Below are 26965 nucleotides of genomic sequence, written 5' to 3'. Positions count from 1 at the left end.
TAACTCTCTTGAACACGAATCATAATAGTGGCTTTAAATCGAGTGAATAAGAAACAAGACATTTCATATAAAATCATTAAAATACGAATGTGATTTTAAATCTTGCTTGCATCAGTAGAAAAAAGCAAATCTCTCTTTACCCCTCCAGAATTCAAACTTTCTTAGAAGAGGCGGATTTGTCTTCGTTTTTAGTAATAGTAAAAAATTTTCCGCAATAGTGAAACATTTTTTGCGAACAGTGTTTGTGTATACCATATGGGTCTACTCATGTGTGGAATTTAGCACACCTGAAGGCTATTTCTTCCTCTTTTTCTTGGGGGGGGGGGGCTCACTGAACATGTACTCTTAGGAAACTAATCTAAATGCCGACACTAAGGCAATATTAGACATGTATGTTATTATTAACCTCATAAAGTTAGCTTTAAATGCATGCAAGCGACAAAATAAATCTCACCTGGTTTTTCTCAAAGTTTAAAAATGATCCCGAAAGAGATCTTTGAATTAAGATTTGTTCCTTCTGAGTGTCTGAGAGAGCAGTCATTTCAAGAGGAACACCCAGTTGGAGAAGTCTTTCTTTTAAAGCCTGGTTTTCCAATTGTACACTTTCAAGCTCCTGTCTTAGCTGATCAACAGCATCATCGCTTTTAAGATCCTATGATTTATAGACACAAAATATGTAAGTGACAAACATATTGCACACAACAAAGTAAAAAATATTTAAGAGACACAGGCATTAATAGAAACAATCACAAGGCTGTAATGACAAATTTGGCATTATTGTTCATGAGCTCTGTAGCAGCAAATTTATTTGCATTGTTAGCATACAACTGTAGACTGCCTCATTAACTATTATTTAAAGTTCTTTTTTTACCTTTCTTAATTTATTATATTTTAAAGAAAAAAAAACATTATACTACTATTTTCTTATTAACTAGTATTTTTCAGTTTCTCGCTAATAATAAAATTTCTAACTTAACATAGGTGACAAGCAAAATGTTATTAAATTCAACTTAAAATTTTTATTCAAATTTATTGAATTTTATGACAAGCACATTTATTAAATTTTTTTTCGTAAACTGATTAAATTTATAACTTATTTATTCTTACATTCAATTATTCAAAAAAAAAAAAAAAAAAAAAAAAAAAAAAAAAAAAAAAAAAAAAANAAAAAAAAAAAAAAAAACTCCTCATGAAAAAATATTTAAAAAAAAATTAAGAAGATATATATTAAAAAGCCAAAAAACAAAAATATATAATCTCTTCATCAGCTCACACAATTATACCAGAAAAAGGTGTGCTTTCTAATATTGTATCAACATGACTAAAGCAAAATATATCAATACAATAGTGTGAGGAGCACTGAAAAAAATTTAAACAAAGTAGAACACACTAAGTAAAAAATATATGACACAAAAAAAAACAGAAAATAAAATGTAAAAAAAAAAAAATTCTTTATATACATAATATCAGCAAGACATATATATATATGTTTTGTAATAGCTAAGTTATGAGCTCTTTTCCTAACATAAAATAAAATAAAGAACATATGAAAATATCACTTTTAATGAAAACAGTCTAAAAAAATTTTTTATAAATAAACTGGAAAATTTCCATAAATAATCAATTTTTGAAATTTAGATCAAAGTGTTTCACATTGCTTAGTTTTAGTTTTTTAATGTTCCACTCAATCCTAGTTTGCCTGGTTTTTGAGAACTAAATAAGTTGCCAGAAAAATAAAACTTTTAATAAAGTTAATGCTACCTTCAATTTGTTAATTTCCATCTTCAATGTTGCAATTTCTGCCTTTTTGCTTTCAGCATTTTTAACAAGTTCAGAAATTTGCTGTTCCATTTTAACTTTCTCTTTTTCCATTTGCAAAATAGTAATGCAGTTATTACTTTTGTTTCGATTCAGACCAATTTTTACATTTTCCTTCTCACGCTCTTTCGCAGCAAAATCCACACTGTCTTTACTAACTGCTCGACGCATATTACTTTGATTAAGTCTCCTGAAAGTTGCTTTTTTAGTAGAAGAAAGAGGCACAACTGTTTGTAAGTTATTTATGGAACGTATAGGAGTGCAATCATTTTTATTTGCACTTGATGAGGACACTTTTGGTTGAACGCTTGTCTTCCGACGAACACTAGTACCGATTCCAGAGAGACTTTCTTGACTACTGGAGCAAGTGTTAGAGCGAGATTTGACAGTTGATGACTTTTTAACAGAAGTTGATGATAAAATTTTTTCTGATGAAGGTACTTTATTTGTACGAGGAGGTCCTAAAATGCTCTGTACTTGGTTCTTTGAAGAAATGGTGTTTCCACTTGGCTTCCCACTTACAGGTTTGTTGTTTTTCATGTTTCCTTCTGAGTTTCTTAAACAGTCGATGACTTTTAACATTTGTAGTTACAATACAAGAGCCTGAAAAAAAATCAAACTTATTTTAATACATATATATTAACAAATGTTATTCAGTTTTACTTATTTTTCTTTTAGTACTTATCCATCTTACAAAGTTATAAAAAAATCGTCAATGATGGTCAGCTAATGATAGTAACTATTTATAGAGTTCTCCCTAATAGTAAAAAAATGGCAGGGTGCTTCGTCACAGAAAACAGCACTCATTTAACACCGAAAAAAATTATCAAATTATGGAATATCATATAATAACAAAATTTGATGCAACAATTTTTAACTTACCCTCTTATACTATTCTATGTGTATATTTCAAAAAGTAATTTTAACTCATTACCCAAATTCAAATTAGAGAAAAAATTGTAGTTTATAAATAATAATTAAAGGCATATTAAGAGACAAATATCTGTGAATGCATTTTTTTAAAAGAAAAAAGTAAACTAAAAAAAAATAAATTTTTTTTTTGATAAACAGCTTACAAGATTTTTTCTATAATTTATACTGATAACAATTACAAAATGACGATTTAGAGGTGCATTTTTCCCCCTTTTTTTTTTATAAAAAAAGACATTTATTTAAAAAATAATTTCAAAGCCACGAAAAAAATTTAATAGGTTATAATTTTAAAAGGTATAAAATTTTTTTAAATTATTTTTATACCCTTTAAAAAAAGGAGAAACTTATAAAAGTTCAACCAGTTGAGAATAATCCCAACAGAGCATATATTTGCAACAGTAATTAAACCTACATACACAGGTAATCTTTGCTTGTAATTATTATTTTAACAGTTTGCTAATTTTTCTTGAAAATGGATAAAAAGACAGTATTCTTAATGGATGGAGGCTTATTTTTACAAAAAGCACACATTTATGGGGATTAAAGGGAAGGCCGCCCTTCAAAAACACTTCGGGAGAACACTGCTATTTATTGTGTAGCAATAGATACCTAGCATAACTGATATAGATACAGTTCTATAGGGTTTTTCATGGCCAAATGGATAAGTATAATTTTTTTTCCATAATGTGTTTTATTACAAAATTAAAAACCAGAGTTTACAATCAACCCATAGAAACCCAGATGGATCCTTTTAAAAAATCCAGACTCAAATGAGTTTTTTAAACATAATCAAAATCTGTATTTTCTTTAAATACATCATTATTTCTCATGTGACATAGTGTATATTATAGAAATAAATATGAATACATCAAATTAAATTTATATTATTTTTCCAGCTTCATCATAACATAAACATAGTTCAATTTTTCTTTATAACAAATTATTTGTCTACGTGTATTTCAATTAAAAAGAGGCCTTTAAAAAACATTTCCACTATTTATATCAAACAAAGTAGGGTAGCTTAAGAAAAATACTTCTAAATTTTTATTAAAATATGTATATAAGTGATAAATTATAACATTTATTATCTTTAAGAAGTTAAAGCATTAGATGATTATTACTATACAGAGTTTAATGCGATTAAATATTTAGTCATATAAATTCTTCAAGTAAAAGAGCAAATATATTTACAACTCTTTCCCAGTAGCTTATTGGTAATTGCCATTGACCCAGTCAATCCAAACAAATTTTTTTAAAATGTTAGATAGAATTGGTAAGGGAATCTTTAAGTGTTTAAATGAAATAATAAATAGAAAGGTTAGTCTTAAGTAAGTAAACAGGGAGGGTATTTGAAATTACATGAATAAAGACATTGAATGTCTTATTACAATTTTGATTTATTCAGATAAATATTGCGATTTTTCATAAACTATTTCGTTAAAGTTAAGCAGTTTATTGTTATTAAATTCGAGCTATTATAAATCTAACGAGAGTAAAGAACTATGTAAGGCCAGAACCCACAAATGAAATGCTTACTGCATATTCAATTTTAAACCTTTCGGTAAAGTTAATATATGATAGGAAAAAGACAGAGTATGTTTATTTACAAATATGTCAATAATATAGCATATATTTAATATATGTTTTCTGGATAGCAGTATGCATGCAACGCTGCTATGAAATTGCATTATTAGCTCATTTAAAAACAACCAGCAACCGAAAATAACTTGAAAGGCTTGTTTTATGATGGCGCAAGGTGTGTTATAGTTAAATACATTTGATATATGTAACTAAATAAATTATTTAAACATATTAATAATTCCAGCAGCATGCAGCACCAAACATGCATATATATGTTTCATTTTTACTCTAATTAATTACATAATGAGAAATAAAAAAAGGAATAAATGAGAAAAAAAACGGCTTACTTTTAAATACATTTTTCTTAAATTTTTAATGATGTTTAACAGTTTGGCAATCATAATTATAATTAAATTGCACAGAGGCAAGATTAGAAGCATTCGAAGTTAATCATTAAAAGTATCTATTTGAGTTTATATTCAAATTTTCAAAACACGAAAACGTAAACACTGTCCCCCCGAAAATTCTAACGTACACCCAGGCAACGATGAAAGTGAAAAAAAAGAGGTGTAAATATCGATATAAAAACATCGTTTAATTTAATCGCTATCAAGATGCTTGCTTATTTTCATTAAAGCGAAAACATGCGTAATATTATATTTGCGTTTACTTACTTGAAAATTGCGAAATTGGCGCATGCATTTCAATGACGGAACACTGCCTTTAAGAAGAGTGTGCAGTAGAAAAACCATTTATTTGACACTGAATAGAATAAGTTTCGTATTTTCCAGGGAGGACCTTTTGACTTAGGATAATGACCATAAGCTCAAATTTTGAGCCAATTGAGCCTGTGTGTTGATGATACAAATCTTAATATTTTATGTAGAAAATACTACTAATTCGTCTCAAAGTGCAATTTAAATATTAATTTTTCATCCAAATCTCGGTGGGTTTTTTGAGAAATTGGGACAATTTACAAATAAGACTAAAAGATTAATTTTCAAGATATTTAAATAGTTATCAAGATCTTAGTCAATTTTAATTTTCTTAGCAAGAAATATACACTTTTGCAATATTCTACATATTTTGTTCTTCAATATATATTTGAAATAATTATTAAAGATTTTTCTACGAAACTAAAGTAAGACTTTATTTTCTCTAAAAATATTTATAATAGTGAGCGCGATAACTACTTTATTCATCAGATTTATCTAAGCGTTTATTATAGTTGTTCTTAGCGTTGCACGTGGATTCTTATTTATTTATTTTTACGTATAGTTTTATAACCAATATTAGTCTGAGTAGAGAATATCTAATTTTTACCAAAAATTATTCGATAGTAATAATCATTTAATATTTTAATATGACGATTACTATGACAACTTCCGCTCTTTTAATAATATGTTTTATACTAGGTCACTTTTAATTTATTTTAAACTGTTATTTTTAAGATATTATATTTCATTAACAATTTATTACGAGTGCGCTTATAACTTCGTCCTGAAAACAATCATCAAGATCAATTTCAGATACAGCGAGTGAATAAAGTAAGAATGAGGAATGAAAACATACCAGTCAATGGATCAGCGAATAGGTGAATGAATACGAGTCATCAATAAATAGCAGTGAATTTGTTTATGGGCGAATCATTGAAGGACATTTTAGTGAACAGTCGGATGAATGAATGAGTTTAAAAATACATAAAAAATTTATAAAGCTATATATTATTTTACGGTAGTCGACGACAATTTTTTTTTTATTTTAACAAAAAATTTTAACAAATTGACGACATATTTAATGCAAATTACATCAATAATGTACATCGAAAATGAAATCGCAAAAACAAATGTTATTGACGAGTCTATAAAATTGTTTGCGACTGCTAAAGCACGAAAAGAAAAATAAAGATTTTAATGTTTATGCTCTTGTATGAGATTAAAGATTATGCTCATTAAAAATTTTACCCATAATAAATATTAATTCTAGAATACTTAAGGTGATATTCTCATTAAATAAACGAATAATTTTCTTTTTTACCTTTAATGTATTAATTGTAATTTATCTTGTTGACATGTTTCTCAAATCAACATTTTAGATTGATTTAGATTTTATAATTCTCTGATTCAAATATTGTAATTTACTTAATTTAAAATGAAAAAGCATTTCTCTACAGCATTATGACTACACCAATGAGACAATTCAAGGATTTAAAAAAAAAAAATTCCTTTTTCAAAATAAGGGTGTCGTTTTCAGCATCTCCCGAGGTGCAGCAGCGTCTTGCGTCGGCACTGGCTGGCCTCATGTCAGGTAGGTTCCAGGTTCGAAACCCGGTCAGAGGCTTGGATGTTCCTTTTTTTCTTCTTCAATATCTTTACTCTGTATTATCTGTCCTTTTTATTGTGTTAGCAACACTGGCTCACCTAATACGGTGGCCATTTAGGAGTGGTCAACACATCTGCTCTTTTCATACCATAATAATATATACGGGAGGGCATCGGAGAAAAAAAATCACCAACTTAATTCTCCAATCACATAATTTAAAATTTCTGTGATATATAGTATCAAAATGATGCATAATGATATTTTATGCGCATAACATAATTCTAAAGGCCTTTATCACTCACTTTAATTGTTTCCGAGTATCAAGGAATTAACCTGTTATAAATGTTGTGGCTAATATATCTTCGTCAGATATTCATACTTAAATGATTTAAAAAAAATGTTCATTCGCTTCACATGTGAGCNTTGTGTTATGCACCTTTGTTAACTAAATGATTAATAGAAAATATAATATTATTTGCATTTCATTTAATAAAATTTAAAAATATAGCTTAGATATCTGCCAAGTTCGTGCATGCTCAGTGTGCATAAGAAAAGAATCAAAGATGACTCAGAATTCATTGAAAAAGTTATGAACAGATTTGGACAGCAAACAAGACGATTACAATTCTTGTTTGATTAAACAATTTTTTAATTGTTGTGTATCAATAATTACTTAATTATTTGTTTCTGAATTATTTTTAATAAAAATTTTTTTATAACAAATTGTTTTTCTGCATCTTTTTAATTGTTTAAAAAAAAAAAGCCAGTACCCCGCTGCCGGCGCCCACAGTACTGACGTAAAATATCCTCAATGGAAAACGGATCAAGGGGTAGAATCCCCTTGCCGTCGGTCTAACCATAGGAGGTTTTCGTGATTTTTCTCACCATGTAATGCAAATGCTGGTTAGCTCCATCGAGAAGTCCTCCGCGAATCCGAATTTCTGAAAATGATCCAAGAGTTCCCCAGTCTTCTAGATTGGGTTTAAAACCACAAGGTTAAACATTAGTAGTCGTAAACCCTTAAACTTTGTCAGCTGTACACGGGTTGACGGTTATAAAATAAAATCAACTACGCTGATTTTTATAAATCTGCCAGAAAAAAGGGTAAAAAAGTTTCTACCCCAACATAAGATTAACTATCGCATTTAAGGTTAGATCTTGATACATTAAGATTGTACCCTGGTAAGTAAAAATCTGATTGATAATTCAATAGTTATTAAGGTGTTCTCCTTTGTACACTCTTTGTATCCCTCTGCACTTTATCTAGTGTCATATGATTGATTGATCTGGAATTCCCAATTGTTTAATACTACATATTTTGGGGAAAAAATCATTGTTCCATAACACTCAGTCATGTTTCGAAATCTGTCTTTCTATTAATGTTATACTACAATACGCATGCATCGAGTTTGACAATAATGTCAATATATTTAAATCGAACACTCTACATGTATGGATATTTTGAAGCTTTGCCAAAAATGAAACAACCCCCCCCCCCAAAAAAAAAAAAAAAAAAATTATGCACAATTCGGTGTTGATACAATTCACTATGACAAACAAATTAATCTTAGTTTATGGTTTGCATATTTGTGAAGTCATTTGGATAATTAATTAAGCAAATTTTGCCACAAAACTTCCGTTGGAAAAAGTTCGGAGCCTCTAAAATTTACGAACGGAATGCAAAATGAGGGAAAAAACTATCAAAATTTAAAAGTGTAGGTATGAAGGTTTCAATATAGAAAAGCAGCTTTGTGAAGATATTTACTAAAAATATTTACACAATGCGAATAATATAATTCTTAGATACTAAATAAATAACTAAGTAACTTAACAATAATCGATTACCAAGTAAACTAAAAAAATTTTTTTAGCATTGTAAAAACGACTTTTGGGTCCGATTTAAAATTAAAAATGGGGTACAAAGTGTGTTACTAAGCGAATGCTCGATACGTAAAATCATTGAGGAAATTTAAAAGATGTAAGTACTTAAAGTTTATACAAATTTATGTTGAGGAAATACGTCACGCGACTTAATGATGTATTTTTTGAACGTAAACCTAAAAAATTATTTGTAATACTTTTTCTCACTTATTTCACACATTTTTTAATGTTGTTGTAAAGAAGACTATTTTTTTTTGCAATATATAAACATTATATGAATTTCAGTAAGTAATAATATATAAACTATAGACTTTGTAATTAAAAAAATTTAATGATTTAAATATTTTGAATAAATAAAAAAGTACGATTGTGGTTAATTGTGGTGGCAAAAGTTTTAAATAGTAAAATAATTTTAAAATTTTTATGTAAACATTTATCAGGCATACTGATTAATGTAATCAATAAACTGTTTAAATTTGTTTCTACTCTCAGAATGGGACTGTAAAAAAGACAATATTTTTATTTGAACTTCATATGAAAGATTAAACTTTAAAGCTTTATTCTTTTAAATGATATGAATTTAATCAAATATTTTTTTTTAGTTCTCTGTTTCTAATTTAAACATGTCTTTTAATTTTTTTAGTACAATTTATCTAATCTTAAAACAAATTGTTGCAAGTAGGGCATAAACAAGTGCCAATTTTGCTCTTCCTGTTACATAGTCAATTGTTTACGTTGACTCATTGTCATTTATTAATTACATAATTATATTTATTTGAAATTATGTATGTATGAATTATAAAATAATGTCATCAGTTATACACAATTTAAGACATCCTTTGCTTGATATTAATCAAATTTAAAATTTAAATTATTTATTTATTGAATTATTTTATTGAAATCTGATTTTAATAACAATAATTTAAAAAAAAAATTTAGTTTTTCATCCTCTAGTTTTTAAAGCATGTATTGTATGTTCTATTAAAATATACAGTAGGCGAAAAATCTGATCAAACATGCATAGTGGTTTTTTTTAAATTCATTTTTTCTACAAAAAAATATTGTCCAATTGATAAATTAATATGTAACATTATAATATGCTAATCATAAAATCAATTCAATTAACTTGGTCAATATTGATACATAAGAGGTAAATAAACATATTGAAACTTTAAATCATTAAGTCAAATCGGAAAAGCGCACGGCAGCTGAAACCAAATTTGTTTTACATAAAATGGAAATAAGACTTAAGTAAAATCTTAATAATTAAAATAAAAATAAAAATATAAATGAAAATATAAATGTGTGTTTGCAGAATAGACACACTGCCTGCAAGCACACAGGAGCCTTTCTGTTGTTAGTGGATTTAACCAAAACTTCTGCAAACACACATTTATATTTTAATTATTAAGATTTTATTTATATCTTATTTCTACATTATAATATGCGTAACTTCTAACTCTAATCTAAGTATTTTCTTTCTTGGACCACTAGGTATTTAATTCTAATTAATATTCTCATATATGTTTTAAAAAAGTTAATATTTAACAATTTTATAAAACTGTTCTACTTATTTTATGATTTTTTATTATTTTCCATAGTTGTTCTACCTTAAATCCTACTTTTACAATCTTATTAATTCTTTAGGGAAGACATTGTTGCTCTTTTAAATTTGTTTTGAATCTTATGGCGTTTCATGGTTTCAATTTAATGGTTACGTTTTTAGTGTAAAACCTATTTAAAAAAAATTTCAGAAATGAAACAAACAAATTTAAACGTTTTTTTAAGAGTTCAAATCTAGAAAAAAAAATCTGTTGAATATTGTTGTTTAAAAAATATTGCCAATTTTTTTATTTTTGTTGCATTTGTAATCTTATTTTGCATCTCTTATTATAATGTTTTTACTAGCTTAAACTCTTTTAACAAGTGTTTAAGAGGAAAAAAAAATTTTTTAAACTGAAACTGATCTTAATTGCTTCAACTCCTTTAAAAATGTACCTTCCGTAAAATATGCTTACTGTGAACCGCAATTTTCTGTCCGTAGTTTTAGTTGTTTCCTTTTAATCTTTAAATCAAAGGTATCATTTTGGTTTTATTACTTAATGTTGTTTTATATTTGGTTTCTTAATAAAAAGTGTTTTATACAACAACCACACCTTACAAATAATCAAAGCACTATTTCGTCTTTCAGCAGAGTTATCTAAGTTATGAAACATTAGAGTGGGAAAAAAAAGTAGATTAAGATTTAAAGAAAGCAGATAGAAATTACAATTAGCTAGAAATTAAATGATATTTTCAAATCTTTTCGAGCCATTTTTTTTAAAAATCTCTTAAATCATAATCATGTGTATAAAAACAGCTTCTTATTGTTCCTGGAGGTGTAGGTTTTAATGACTTTTTCCACCTCTTCTCCTAAATTACATTTCAAAATCAAAAGCAAAGGCGTAGGCCAGTTACAGTAGCGTAATTTATAGGGGTTAAAGAATATAAGTGTAAATCACAGAGAGTATAAATTGGTTCATTAAAAATACGTCTATAACAGAAAATGGTCAAAAATATTTGTAATGATTTCATGGTTGATTTCTTCTGGGGGTAGAAGAGATTGCTAACAAGGTGTGTCTGATTGTTATCTTTTTAGATACCACGAAGATATAAAAGTGATTTACTTTTAAATGGAAACAAGAGCTTTTGTTCCCATCGTAAATGCGGAATAGGTACTGCATAACTAACAGCAAGGGCTTTTGTTAGTTCTTTGTAAATTTAAAGGAGCAAAGCAAGTTGACATGTTTCTCATGATTTTTAAGTTGTAAAACACAATGAGAAGCATAATTAAGTTCTCGTTCAAGGTTTAGCGTCAGAGGGTTGTGTCTATACAATAATTTTTAAAATTGTTTGTCGTTTATCGATAGGATTTATATCTTTTAGTTAATTTTTAGAAAAGTGATTTATTTATTTATTCTGAGGTAGGTAAAACGAACAGCCAAATACATAGATAAAAACATCTTATTTTAAGATAGTAGATGGTTTAAACTTACTACTGAAATAAATCAAACTTCGTATTTATTAATTCTAGAGTGGATTAAAAAAAACAATAAACAAATACATACATAAAAACATCAGGTTTAAGCATACAACTCAGGTTTAAGCTTAAAACATGGTTTTAAGCTTACAGCTGAGATAAATCAAAAATCTCATTTATTTCTACTGCAGTGAATAAAACAAAAACGAACAAGCAAATACATATATAAAAACATCTTATTTCAAGATAATAGATGGTTTAAGATTATAACTGAGATAAATCGAAAGTCTTATTTACTTATTCTAGAGTGAATAAAACAAAAACGAACTAACAAATTCACATTTAAAAAGATTTTGTTTCAAGATAGTACTTGGTTTTAACTTACAGTTGAGATAAATTGAATTTCTAATTTATTTATTCTAGAGTGAATAAAACAAAAACGACCAAACAAATAAATAAATAAAAACATCTTTAAGATAGTAGATGGCTTAAGTTTACAACCAAGGAAATTTAAACTTCTTATTCTAAGGTGAAAAAACAAAACAAGCAAAAAAATAAAAACATCTTATACTTAAAGATGGCAGATAGTTAAATTTTACAACTTAGAAATGAGAAAAATCGAACTAAATACTAATTTATTTATTCTAAAGTGAAAAAAAAAATAAATAAAAAATAAAAACAAAAGCTAACTAACTAACTAAATAAATAAGTAAAAACATATCTTATACGGTTTTGATTAACGGTTGAGAACTTTAAAAAAAATGAACTTTTTATTTAATTATTCTAAAGTGAAGGAGAAAAGTTATTTATAAATAAAAATAAAAATATAATGAATAAAAACATTTATATCTTGAGACAGTAGATGGTTTAGTTTAACAGCTGTTAGTAGAATTAAAGGGGCATAGAAGAAAAGAAAGAAGGATTGTACAATATAGAGTAAATTTTCAGTGTTAGACAAAGCATGTGCAAAGTTTCTTAAACTGTAATGGGACCAACCGCAGGGGTCAGCAAAAATTTTAACAATTTTGATATTTCTTCTACATATTATAATAAACTTTATAATGACCAAACATTTTTACACAATGTGTCTGAAAATAGACAAAGAAAAGACAACACAGATAAAGAAAAAACTGAAACACTTCGACTCCTTTTTATTTTTGTATTATATTTTCAAGTTTGTTATTCAATTAAAATTTTCGCGTTATTCTATGCTTTGAAATTAAGCTTTTAAACTGCAATAGTATATACAGTACAAGTGAAGAAACAGACAATTTTCCTCAAGCGCTTATCGGATTTGCTCAATGCTTACGGAACCTCCAAAAACTTTGGTAATTATTATGGGGTTCTCACACTAAAAAGTTTAAGAAACCTCGCATTACAGTTTTGGTTGTCGGGCAAAAGAATGGGAGGTTTCTGTTTTTCGATCAGGTTTCTATCTCGAAAAGTTTTTTAGATGAGTTTGCCTCGATTCTTGATTGACCCAGAAATTTCCTTGTCTAATTAAAGGCCATGGAATTGAACTTAAAACGATTCACTTCTGACTTGTGGATAAGTTGTTCAACGTCGATAATAAAATAAAACCGATTTATTTTGCGTGCTACAGAAAACTAAAAATTGTTACAAAATTTTTCTCGTCGGACTCAAAAATATTAACGATGCTATATAGCTATGTAATTATGCTAGAAATTTTATTATTTTCTGTTCCGGCAGTTAGGGGTGTAAAAAAAATCGTGCACAGCAATGCAGAAACGTGATATTTGTCATATGGATTGGAAATGTCGTGACCTATTATTGTGGAAAGCAAGTGGAACTTGGTTATTATTTTTTTGCAAATTAAAGAATCGTATTTAATTGTACAATTTCGTCATTGAAATTTAAAGAAAAAATAATTTTTTTTTCGCACGATAGTCGATAAATGTGCCGATCATGGTATCAATGCTAAACAACGATTTTAAATGATCCAATCATGCAATGATTTTAATTGGTATTATTTTACAATAATAGTGGACGACTTCTTATGAACAATCTTTTAAGAGGAAACAGAAGGAACACTTGCAATTTAAATAAATTTTAACTGACCTCATTCAGTAATTAATTGAGTATATTTCTTAATAAACACCTTACTATGTGTTTTTAGAATCGTTGTCAGAAATTAAAAAAATTAAAAAAAAAGATATAAAAGCCTCATGAAACTTGGAGGCGTATCAAGATTACAATTCCTCACTGTTTCTTCTGTCAATCAAACGGGTTTTAACGTTTTCGCCTCTCTCAGTAGTGTTTTTGAGTTTTCTTTGCTTTAATATTATTTTGTGGTCCGCCCGAATACTATTTTGGGTTGCCTAACGTTTATACTTTTTTTTGGCAATTATTCTAAAAAAAACAGTGTGTTACGATAAGATCACCTTTAACACATATTTTCGAATTCCTTTCATTACTTTTATTAATTTATCTATTTTTTTAAATCAAAAATGAAGCTAAAAAGGTAGACACTTTGGGAGTCGGAAATTAATATTTAAGGGAGAAAAAAAAAACGTTGTTAGACATTTGAAAATCACTGTTGGAGAAAGGAGATGTAAGAAATGCAAAAATCTGATTTGCGGGAGTAAACAAAGAGGAGTTGGAATACGAATATAAATACACCACTAAGGCTCCACTTGCACAAGTTTTTTTTTTACACCCGTTGTCCTTCATTGGAATTGGAGAGATTTCAATATTGTTTTTGTTTTTTCCTCACTTAAATAACAATTTCAGAACCTAATGTGCATGCTTTTTATTCTTCATTTTTAGTAAGAATTCGAAAAATATATTCTAAGGGTGACGTAGCACTCGCAAGATTCTGTATCTGTTAAGTACGATAATACGCAATACCCTATCAAATTTTTTTCCGCATACTATACGTAACTACCTATATAATATAACAGCGAAACGTGTTTACGTTTATAAAAAATTTTACTACTTGTGATTATAAACGTCGTTTTAAGTAGTTCTTATTTTTATTACAAAGGATTACTTTTGTTATTCTAGAAACGTTTAAGATAGATTAGGAAAAATGTCAGTGTAGGGAATGCCAGGCAATGACCCTTAACTCTAAAAAATATCAGTTTAAGGAATATTAGATAAGTGCAGTGCATACCGGGCAATGACCCTAAACCTTAAAAATATATCAATGTAGAGAATACCGAACAAATATAAGCTAGGCAATGGCCCTAATCTTTAGAAAACATCAGTGTAGGGTATACCGGGCAATGGCGTGCGGGGCTAATATCACAATATCCTTAATATTATCATTTAATAATTAAGAATAACCACGTGTTTAAGTAAATGTGATAAAAAAACATTAATCATATTCCTCTGCATGTACTTGTCCAGTATTACCTAAGCTGATTTTTTTAAAGAATAATCTACACCCATAGGGAGGATGCTAGGAATTGAAGAGTACATAATTAATCAGGTACGGCAACTCGATCCAGTTTTTCTTGATATCTAGTTAGTAATACATAATGAAGTTCAGAACTTTCGATTCCAAACTTACTTAAGATTTAATAAAATATTTGAATCATTTCGTTTGCGTAAACCTTCAGCTAGGCGGTTCTAGGCAGCTGGCTAGTGGAAAAACCGCCACAATTTAGAGCTTTTCTAAACTAACGACTTTTAACTGTTATAAACTGATGCCGTTTTCGATCTTGAATAAGAAATGTTTCCCATACAAAAATAAGAAGAATGTATACATTTTTTTCATTAAAGACTCGTTCCGAGTTATTAAATCGAATGGATTGTTTACACGTCAGTAGGCAATATTTCTATTCATGATAAAAATGACGGCGTCACAATCTGACCTTGCATCAGGTATAGAGCGTGACGATAAAAAAAAAAAACAGGTAAAGTTGTGAATAAAATTTTTTTTTTTATGCCATGACCGACAAGGGCGCGGTTGTATTTGATGGAACGGCTTTTGACAATCCTGGCGAAATGATCGCTATCATATGACGGCTCGCGTGGCTCTTGACCACTTAAAACTAATGTTTTCATTGTTATTAAGTAATTGAAGTCTCAGTTTAGATTGCAAGATATAATAGAGGTAGTATTTGTGACGTGTGCCTCAAGGAAAATTCTCTCAAAGTCAGTTACGTAAACTATCGTTTTATATGCTTTAAGCAAACGATTCTAAAACTTTAAAAATTGTACTTTTTCTGCAATGATTTTTTGTTTTAATTATTAGTTTGAAAACGATCGTTTGGTAAAGCAATATCCACCTAAACTATTTTCTAGTATGTTCTCAGATCTGGGGTAAACTGATTCGGACAATATGAATCGTTAAATTCTTATGTCTAGATAACTAAATATTCGCCAATAAACGTCAAATATTCGTCAAATAAACTACCTAATTTGACTGTTTGGAGAAGTCAAGTTGCTACAGTAACAATTTATCGTCTTCAAAGACTGCAAACATTCCATTTTATCATATTATAATTTAATAAAAAGTTTTGAGTTGAATTACTTATATTTTGCCATAAATAGAGAAATAATAAAAATATTAAGGAACTAAACCTCTTGTTCACTGCAGCTTATCAACGATTCATCACCATCAGCAATGGATTCATCATCGTCAATAGATTTAAACGAAAAAAAGTAACAACACTCATTTTGCCAGTACTCTTACCGTAAAATCCCTTTTAAGCGGAACATGTTACGGAACGAAAAATCTGACATACCGTAATTTTTACAATAATAATTACCTTAAAATCACCAAATTACTCTCATTAAATATATATTACAGTAGAAATTATGGTATAATATTTTATGGTAAAAATGCATTTTAGAATAAGATGGATTTTTTGGTTTGGATGATGTTTGCAACGTGCCGGTATTTTATACCGTAATTTGAAGCGGAATTTCTTATAGAGTAGTGTTTTCAATTTCCCGCATTGTTTATACAGTGGAAAATCTGTAATCATTCTCGAACGTCCATATTATTTTAATCGGTTCAAAATTTCAGTGGGACTGAATTTCGGTTATAAATGTTTTATTCGATTTCAGGTAAATTTCATATTCCTTTTCTTTAATTTATGGCTTGTAATATTACAAAGTAATCCAATTAGTGTAATTTCATAATTCTGATTGCTTTTCGAATTTATGTTTTGACGAATAAATTTTAATTTTGTTAATAAACCCTAAATTTTATTAGTTGGAATAACAATACATAAATTTTACATTAACTACTAAGATAGGTCAAAAAATATTTTCTTTATTTTTTGAAGAAACTCTGTACTACTTACCATATTTTGAGAAATACTTTGAAAGAAATTATTTCTATTAGTAATATCAGCAGTTTTTCAAGAGTGTAGAATTTTAAATTTTTCATAAAATGACAAGAAAGAAAAGAATTCAAATTGTTTGAAAATTGAAAAACAAAACAAATAAATTTGTTATTATCAAAGATTTCGCAAGTGGGTATGTTATAATTTTTTTGCTTTAAATAGAAGAAAATGCCATTCACATGTTCATTCAAGCATGATAGTCGAAAGTTATATAGAATTAAAAACTCAAATTTTAAAATGTAACTTCCTCGCCATCTTTCACCTTTTAAAGCAGATGGGACACCGGTGTGCAATTAATTTATTTTTTGACACTCTAATCACTATCAAAAATACATTTCTGATATTTTTTAATTATAAAAAACAGTCTGAAGCACTCTAATTACAATCTACTAAAAATATTTGTTAGATTATAGGAATTACATTTGTGCTAAAATATAAAACCCCAAAAAAGTAGTCTGACTTTTTTTTATTTCATTCACATTCAAAAACTTATCAACAATTTATTTTGTAAATTAAATAAATTTCAGTAATGAATAGCTGTTTTTCTTAGATCTAAATAATTGAAAATAAGTGCAAATTCAAAAAAAAAAAAATATTTTTAAGTAGACCGTGTTTGGAAGATTTTCTTTTGACGCAGAAAAAGACTTCGGTGTTTCATGCTGTATTTCATAACCATGAATTATTAAAAAAGCTAAATATAAATTTTTTTCAAGTGTCTTAACATAAATTAATACAATATAATGAAAAAAAAGTTTGAAAAATATGCTTAATAAAAATTCTGAGTCAAAGGGTTAAATAATTTATTACCACTAAGAGAGCTGGTGAGTTGAAATTTAACTCGCTTGTATAAGCGTTACCATAAAACCATTTGCAAAATATTTTGAACAAAATTGTGAAACACTATAATTTCGCGTTGTTTCATCATCTTTATTTTGCCAGATTTTCTTTAGAAAACTTGACAGAATAAAAGAAAAAAAAAAGCATCAGCTTTGTACGATTCATTGTTCATTTCAACAATTTGCAGCTACAATACAAGATAGTATCTTCAGCTTCAGGACAAAACAACACACATAGAAACAAACAATGTAACTAGAGCTCTCTGGCCGTCACAGTTTTCACCTACGCCTCTCACTGTTTTGTCAAATACAAAATCAACCACTCGTGACAACATGCTCGCTTTAATAAGTTACCCTTTCTAGTTCGCTGAATCCAACCTTGTAATCAAGGGGGAAAAAATAAGCAGAATTTTTACAGTTTATGAAATACACTGGAATCTTTCTTTTATACTTAAAAAAGATGTAAAAAAAGTAAGCAGTGCATGTTTTATACGGATACACAGTTAGTGAAAACACTAAAATCGATTTGTGTTAAAACTGAGGGTCCTCTTCAAGCAGAAAAGAATCATATTTGAAGAATTATATGTTTTTGAGGATTATATGTTTCGGATAATTAATATTTTCTTTTTCGTTTTGTTTATTGAAATGCGTTGTATTAAACCTCCTAGTTACTAAATTTTAAATGTTAAGGTTTTGGGTTTCTCGCTTTAATAAGTCCCCCTATCTACTTAGCTGAATCCAATCTTATAATCAAGGGAAAAGAATAAACGGATTTTTTTTACAGTTTATGAAACGAAGAGTGCAAATTTTATAAGGATACATGGTTTGTGGAAGCACTAAAATCGATTTGTGTTAAAACTAAGGGTCCTCTCCTAGCAGAAAATAATAATATGTTTGGGAGATTTACATGTTTTTGAGAACTAAGTGTCTCAAGAAATAAAATTTTACAATATTATTGTTTCATTTGAACCTCCTAGTTACTTAACTTTAAATGTTAAGGATTTTGGTTCCTCGTTTTAATAAGTTCATCTTTTCAGCTCACTGAATCCAACCTTGTTATATATATATAAATAAATAAATAAATAAATAAATAAATAAATAAATAAAAGAGTAGAATTATTATTGCTTATTAATACGCTGAACTCTTTCTTTTATACTTAAAGAAGATGTTAAACAATAAAAGTGTGTGTTTTATACGGAAACACAGTTAGTGAAAACATTAAAGTCGCTTTTTGTCAAAACTAAAGGTTTTCTTCAAACACAAAAGAATTATATATTTGGGGAATTAAATGTTGTTGAGAATGATATATTTTGGAGTATTCATGTTTTGGAGATTTTTCGTTTTGTTCATTGAAATGTTTTGTATTGATAATTACTATATAAATTATAAATGTTAAGGTTTTGGGTAACTTAAAATTTTTTCATTTTTTAAAGGCGAGGTGAAATTTTGTGCCCTTTTATTTCCTTGGTACAAGCGTTACCATATATTTTCTCGGTAAAAGTGTTAACGTTTATGATCCCCAGGCCCACAATGGACTGTTGAGGTAATGCTTTACACATTTATATTGTTTGAAAAAGTACAAAAATTGATTTGTGTGAGCAAAAAAACGATTTTCCGGGAGTAGGTTATTACAGACTAACTCCCTGAAACCTAAATAACGCATTTGTACTATATCTAGGGTGATTCAAATTGTCTTATAAAAGTTTCAGGTTTATTAATGGTGTTCTGTAATCATAGTCCTTAATATATAGTTTTAGAATTTAAGTCTATAATGAAGACAAATACTCAGATCAGGGTTGGCAAATGAATATTTAAGCGATAAAAAGAATATTTTGAAAAGCTGACGAATCATTAATGAGGGTAGAAAGATTACAAACATTAAAACCTGTTTGATTGCTGGAAGGGAAGAGACTGAAAGGAAACGAAAAGCGGCCCTTAGAAATACCGTCATTCAAGATTTAAGTAAGCTAAAATATTTTATCATGAAAATTTATCTTTAATAATATTAAACTTAGTGACGTTGAAAGAAAATAAGTTATGACTGTGGAATTTAATCATTGATTAGCGTTTTAAATTTCAATTATAAAATTGTAGGGGTAAAATTAAAAATAAAAAAATAAAAACATTTTTAAAAAATTCTACGATTTACTGAGTTTTTCAATTTTTATAACACAAATTATGCAATCGTGTTCAATTATAATTAGAATTAAATTTCAAAAAAAATTTGAAGCTTGGGGGGAACACTATTTTTTTCATAACAAATTATTCACTTGCAATAGATTGTACGTAGATGAATATTTCAAATTCATTCAAAACTTCAGCTGAATTTTTTAGCTTTTGAATAAAAACTGTTCAATCGCAAAAGATTAGGTAGAGATTAATTGAAAAATAAAAATCATAGCTTCAGTGCTGAATTCTTCATTCAGATTCAGATTTTGCCTAACAAATTTTTACCGACACACAGTCTACAACGACACAGTCTACAATGACACAGTCTGCATTACACACGTTCTTACACTACAACTACACACAGTCTCCACTTACAATCTATTGCAATTGCAGTAAAATGTAAAAAAAATTCAAAACTTCGATTGAACTCATCAATTTTTACCCCCTCCTGAACAATATATACTTCCTTCAATGGATTGTGGTGCAAATTTGACAGCTGATTCAAATTGTTTTTAAATAGAAAATGAGATTTTATAATTTTACTTTCACTTAACCTTAAGTCAGGGAACAGCTTTAATATCACCATTCATTGGTTTAAGTTAAATATATAAATTAGAACAAGAAATGATAATCTAATTTGTTCTCACTTGATTTCCCAAGTTTCTTGCTTTCCATCGAAGCCTCTTCCTTTATTGAGGAACAAATCTTCCTTCTTAATGGAATTACCTCACGTTCCTCATAGACTGAGATACAAAGAACAGATATTTACTCCTGGCTTATAATCTTATATGTATTTATATCACAGAGCTGTCCAGTTACTATACTTATCTCTAGGGGGTGTTCTGTTCAGAGTTCTTATTCGACTATGCACTCCCCCCCCCTCTCTATGTCAGAGATAATGACGGCAGGAGAAGTTGAGTGAGGACTAGCAGATCCCGTGACCAGGAATTATTTGGGATTTTTCCCATTTGTTAGCTCTCTTCAAAAAGTTGCATTTTACCGAAATAGTGAATGTTCTGAAATGAATGATTTAATCATTACGTTTTTATCAATTAATTTTAACTGATGGGTTAATCTTTTTCCTAGTCTATTAAATTTAAAACCCATGAACGACTAAATTTTTTAAATGCCATGACGCAAAAAAAAATCTCTATATGAAAGTGGTTATTTATTTAAATAATTTAATAGTTTCTTCTATTAGCAACTATTTGATTTTTGAAAAGAATAAAAAACAATTGCTTGGTGGGAAAACAGTCCTGTTTCAGACGTATATGTCACGTGACGTATATGTCACGTGAGGTCAACATGAGTTAAAAAGAGCATGCAAAAGTTTTAAAGCTTAACACTGTATCTAAGAAAATAATTTTCATGCAGAAGCTTTATTTAAACAGTTTTTCTTGGAATTAATATATTTATATTCAAAGACTCAAGTTATCATTATGAATTGAGATATTGATATACAGGATGCTCCATAACGAATGATATATATTTTTGGAATCCTAGTCGAAATGAAATTAAGAAATATAGGGTTTGCAAATTAATATGTAAGGCAAGGAAGAACCAAAACTGCTTTCGAATTCTTATGAATCCCTAATGAGGAAGGTTGGTATAAAAACAGCAAAACCTGTTTGTAGCAGAAGGAAACAGTAAGGAATTGAAATACGTTTGTTAGAAACACAATCAAGTTTCAGCAAACAACGCTTAGATTTGCTTGATTTCATCTTTCACAAGAATTCTAAAGATGTGTATTAAGGGTAATGTTTACGGAGCATCCCTGCAAAAATTTAAAACAAATAAGAACAATACAAATTATGATAAGGGACTAGTAACAGAAAGATTCGAAACATTTTGCACGTTCTAATGACATAATTTTGTGAAATTAAAAGAAAAAAAACTAACAAAGCTGAGTTTTTAAATTTTTTTAAACAATTAATAAGCAGCCAGGATAGCCCAGTTGATAGGACGTTGGACTCGTGCTCGTGAGAACGGGAGTTCAAATCCCGCTGGCCGAAGATCTTCCGTGTATTAAATGGTGACTGGTGCCCGTTAAATCTGTTGGGGTCACAAAGTCCGCCAAGTTCCCATGACAAATCAATACCTCTATAAGTACATTGGAAATTGATCGTTTTTTGGTTCAGGTCAAAATTACGATGCCTTGCAAATAGGTCCGTCTTGCAAAACGGGCTCTGACGCGTGTGTGAGTGGATGAAATCATATTCTTGGTCATAGAGGGAGCCACTGGAAAACAAGAAACGCTCTTTCTGTCTTAAAATTCGCTTGGTTTCTCATGCAGGCTTGCTTACATTGGCCAGTGGCAATAGAAACAACAACAACGATTAACAATAATTTAAACAATTTAATAATTTTAATTTATTATTTTTTATTAGACAATTTCTGTTCCTAAATAAGTGAAACTATCTACCTTCTCAAACTAGAATTTTCCTAGATCCAGATGCCTGATTTGAAAATCTGAAATTAAACACATGGCATATATTTGGTATTTTTTTCACTTACTGACAAATTAATTGTTTTTGCATTTGTTCTAACGCCATAAAGGCTTGCCTAAGAGCTAAGTGTTGCTCTATCTATGCCTCTAGCAAGATAGTCATAAGCTGCAGTTAAATCCATAAAAGGATTACGGGTATTAATACCAGGGTTCTTTCTAGAAGTACAGGTTGCTTTCTCACAGAAAAGGGCACTTTGAGTTTTGATGGGGCACACACTAATCACCGTCAAAAATTATCGAAAGGTATGATAACTGAATTTAATCCTCAAAATTTTTTAAATTGTCCTTTACTATTTTATGTATGTATTTCAAAAATTAATTCAAAAAGTAATAAAAGAAATTAATATTTTATTAATTTCAAAATTGTTTTTTTTTTTTTTCAATCTGTGATCGGAGTTTATTTAAAACAATTAGAATGAGTAAAAATATACGATATTAAATTTGTTGCTAGAAAACAAACAATATTGTGATTTTAAATTTTTAAAAAAATATATAAAACTGTGTAGTTAACAATAAAATAGTGCACTATATTGAACACTAAGTTATAGTAAATATAGAGACGAATTTGTTTTTCAGGGTTTTAAATAGACAATTCTCTTAATATTATGCGTTGTGAATATTTTGTACAAACACAAAATAAAAAAGGTAGCCAGAGATCATGAACAAAACCAGTGAAAGAGGCCTGATAAAAATGCAGGTAATATTTCCATCTGCTAAATGTGATAATAGTAATATTACACGATATAACATATGCTCTGTGTTTTCTAATATAAGTTCACAAATGTTGAACATGACGTCATCATTCGAATGATAAATAGTGCATGTTTATCACGTGTGCATGGGACGCATTTCATTTCAATCTAAAAGGGCGGCTCGTGTCGGGAATTAAGAGAGGTATGGTCGCGGGCGATTGGGCATGGTCTACCCCTTCGCGATGCTCCGATGCATCCGAACAAGTTAGGAAATCGGTACGTCAAGTTCAACTTCCCCCATCAACTGAGACGGAAATGCAAAAAAAAAAAAAGAAAAAAAAAAGCTCNAAAAAAAAAAAAAAAAAAAAAAAAAAAAAAAAAAAAAAAAAAAAAAAGAAAAAAAAGCTTTATTTCTGATCACAAAAAGAAAGCAGATGTAATGGGAAAGAGGGGATCACAGTTAGAAATAGTTTATTTTATAGTATACAATATATTCGATTCGATAAAAGCATTCAAAATTTAGCACCAAACTTTTGCAATTAACTTTTTAAAAGATAAATGTCTTAAATATTCATTAAAAGTGTTAAATATTTTATCCGATGAATTTAATTTTTACATAATTTTATGAATCAAATCAGCGCAGCGTCGAAATAAATTTTGGTAATCAAAAATTAGATCTTAAACGGTTTTCATAAAAAGAAGAAAAAGTGTTGTTTTTTTTAAATACTTTTATTGACAACATTGAGAGCCCTGGCTTAAGAAGCATCCGTAGAGGGTACAGATACATTAAACTTGACCTAACAGTAGTGAATGACTGTTGCAAATTCACAACAGTTACGCAAGTAGCATATTATTCTTTCGTAAAAATGACAATCAACATGTAGGCATAACATTCGAAAAACATCCTTGCGCAGTTGCAATTGAAAAATAAAAATTAGTAAAACCAATATTTAGAAACAAAAAAAATTGGAGAAGAGAATTTTAGCACACCAAAAAAATAAATAATAATATTGATAAGTACTTATGAAAATAACCACCTTTCAAAATTTCTCAGCTCTCTAATAATTTCTGTAATTTAAATGAGCTTGTAAATCTAAGAAAAATACTCGAAACAATAATTACGTAAGCATTTATAATTAATTTAATGCATAATTAAAATACCAAGGTGACTCACAATATGTGATATTCTACAAAGCTCTAACTTTGAATTAGCGTCAATACCTTAAATGGCCGATGATCTAATATTGCAAAATTAATCTTTATTGTTACACCTTAAAGCGGATCATTATTATTACTCGAGAAACTTTATTAATGATATCGGAAAGTTTAAATTAATATTTTAACATCATTAAAATTTGCGTAAATTAATGAGGCAGAGATAATGTCACATATTCTTTTTTTTTTCCTTCCCTAATGGCTAAGGTTCTGATACCATATAATACCCTGCTATTAGCGGCTTGCTTCCCCCTCCCCTCTGAAAGTGACTGTGAAATAGTGCAATTAGGGTTGCTTCGCCCACCTCGCCTAATGAGAAATAGATATTAATCAAAAGTGAGCTTTCTCATTAATATTACCATTTCTGATAAGACTCTTTTTGTTAAGAGTTGCATAATATGAATTTGGCGAATAGAGAAGGCGATTCAATTGGGCGAAGATTGTTGACTGATAAATGATTGTTCAAAATATTATTTATTAGATTTTAACTATTTCAGTTTATTTAATTTAACAAATATTAAAAAGGGCATTGAAAACGGAAAATTTGTTTCATTTAAACCTGAGATTGGATTTTTTTTATTAGTTGTTTTTAAATGAAATAAAAATAATACTGTAGAAGTAATTGTTATGGATTTAAGTTCCTCTTTTACATTTTTTTATTAAGACGTTTTTTCATAATTAGTATTATTATTACATCCACCAGAAACGGAGTGCACTGCCCTTAAATTTCTTAATATTTTAGGGTTGAAGTTTTGAAATTTGACTAATGTTCTTATTTTCTTTATTATCACTTACTATTGAAATGTCATATTACCAAAATGTTGTTACTATGTATGCAGTAAAAAGCCGACAAAGCCGGAAGGGTGTGAGAGATTGACCAAGGTGGTCATCAAAGCAACTAGAAAGAAGAATTAACGAAAAAGCTTTGTTATGAAAGAATTGTAAAAGCACAGATTTATAATGGTGGTGATATTTAGTTAGTTTTTAAACGACGTTTTAAGATACAAAGCGTAAGATTTAAATTGTCTTTTAAATCTAATTTTACCAGTATCTATTAAATTGCTAATATTTTTACTGATTCATGTATTTTATTTCAATAGCAAAAAATTATAATATCGGGATTTGGATTAATGCACAAACTATACCATAAATGAATCAATGTATACGTCCCTTTCGTGTGCGTGTTGTGAAATCTTTCCTAACTCACAGTTTTAACCTCACACTTTAAGGTGAGTTTAAAGTCACGCGCATCGCTCATCAAACTTTAACAGTCTCTATAATTGAAGAATTGAGGGGATAAAGTATAAGTAACGTTTTGAAACAAATTGAGTTTTTATTTAACTTTATTCAAATTACTTTGTACTTCATCCAACAAGTTCTTATTTATTTATTATGCTAAGTTATTTCCGAAGGATGAAGTATTCAAATGTCATTTTCTGAATGCTTTTGGAGTGGAAAGAATGATCTAAATGCGATTTAACATTAGAGAATCTATCTTTTGGCAGCAAATTAAAACGCCATGAATGCAAATGGTATGGAACAAGGATCTACAGATTACGCCAACTAAAAGCTTGGCAAATAATGGTAAGGCCCAGTCCTAACTTTCTACTATTAAAGTATAAAATTAAAAGCTCATTTTAACAGATCCACTAAATTATCACTTAGATCATTCATCCACCAGCTCTTATATTTTCAGAATTTACATTCTGTACAATGTATATTTTGCTTGAAAGTCACGTTCACATCTCAATGATGAGTTTCACAAATAATATCCTGACTTAACAGTAAATACCCACTCAAAGATGATGCGATTAATTCACCGTTTCACAAGAACTATTGCAGCAACTGATAAATAGTAGTAGTACTTCATTTACGTCGAATTAGAGCTGCACAATGGGCTATTGGAGATGGTCTGAGAAACATCCCAGAGGATGATACAAAGACATGCCATTACAGCAGAGAGGATGGCTCTCTCACTTCGGTAGCCCGAAGACCCGCGCTTGAAGTTGGGCACTTTACAGAAGAGCAGTCTAACGAGACCAATACCATCTTCGGTTCCTCATGATGATCAAAGCGTTCATCTACCCACATACTGACCGCTGACGGTGACTCTTGACTTCGGTGTTCTACTGGGAACCGTGTCTTTATGACCACAGCGAGACAGCAGCTGACAAGAAAAGAGCCGGTAAATCATTCATTTTGGAAGAAAAGTTCGCCGAACAAAAGTCTGGTTTCGTCGAACATAAGTTGGATTTTTTAATTTAAACAAGAAAAACGCCATTCAGTGCAATTATTTTAACACCTTAGATTTGTCCTCCAAAAGTTAACAAACACGTTTTTATTCGTAAAATAGGACCACATCACAAAATTTTAGCAACCCTAAAGTTTTGTTGCTAAAAATAAAAGTTAAAATGTCAACTCATCTCCATTGTTACTTAACTTTCATCCAAATTCTCAAACTGGTTCTTTTAAGTACCGTCAAAATTTGATCTGTGCAACTGTCAATTCCCCCTACCTTGTGTAAAAGGTTTCGTTTTAAAAAAGGACATATTCATGGATCGATATCTTTAAAATATGCAAGGAAAAAAATGTGCATATTGAGTTAAGAAGAAGAGTTTACACTCTTTTTCACAAGAAAACCCCGCGGTTAGTCATTCATCCAAAACGTTTTCTG

The 26965-nt window shown here is 28.9% G+C and overlaps 1 protein-coding gene across 6 annotated transcripts in view; it reads right to left on the bottom strand.

Annotated features, from left to right (window-relative positions):
- Window positions 1–26965, bottom strand: part of LOC107456554 (split discs) — a 65729-nt gene that overhangs the window by 23682 nt on the left and 15082 nt on the right. For 2 of the 6 annotated variants that reach the window (XM_071180663.1, XM_071180664.1), the window contains exons 1-3: window positions 20526–20650; window positions 1762–2421; window positions 455–652 (exon numbers count right to left, since the gene is read on the bottom strand). In XM_071180663.1, the coding sequence (XP_071036764.1) occupies window positions 455–652; window positions 1762–2400 (837 nt within the window). In that variant the 5' untranslated portion in view covers window positions 2401–2421; window positions 20526–20650. Of the gene's footprint in view, window positions 1–454; window positions 653–1761; window positions 2422–4679; window positions 4882–20525; window positions 20651–26965 lie in introns of those variants that run through there. The other 4 variants (XM_071180662.1, XM_016074447.3, XM_016074449.3 and 1 more) reach the window with 3 other exon arrangements.

The sequence above is a fragment of the Parasteatoda tepidariorum genome, chromosome 5 (assembly GCF_043381705.1).
Source record: "Parasteatoda tepidariorum isolate YZ-2023 chromosome 5, CAS_Ptep_4.0, whole genome shotgun sequence".
Taxonomy (NCBI): domain Eukaryota; kingdom Metazoa; phylum Arthropoda; class Arachnida; order Araneae; family Theridiidae; genus Parasteatoda; species Parasteatoda tepidariorum.
This window is presented reverse-complemented; position numbering and strand designations above follow the sequence as displayed.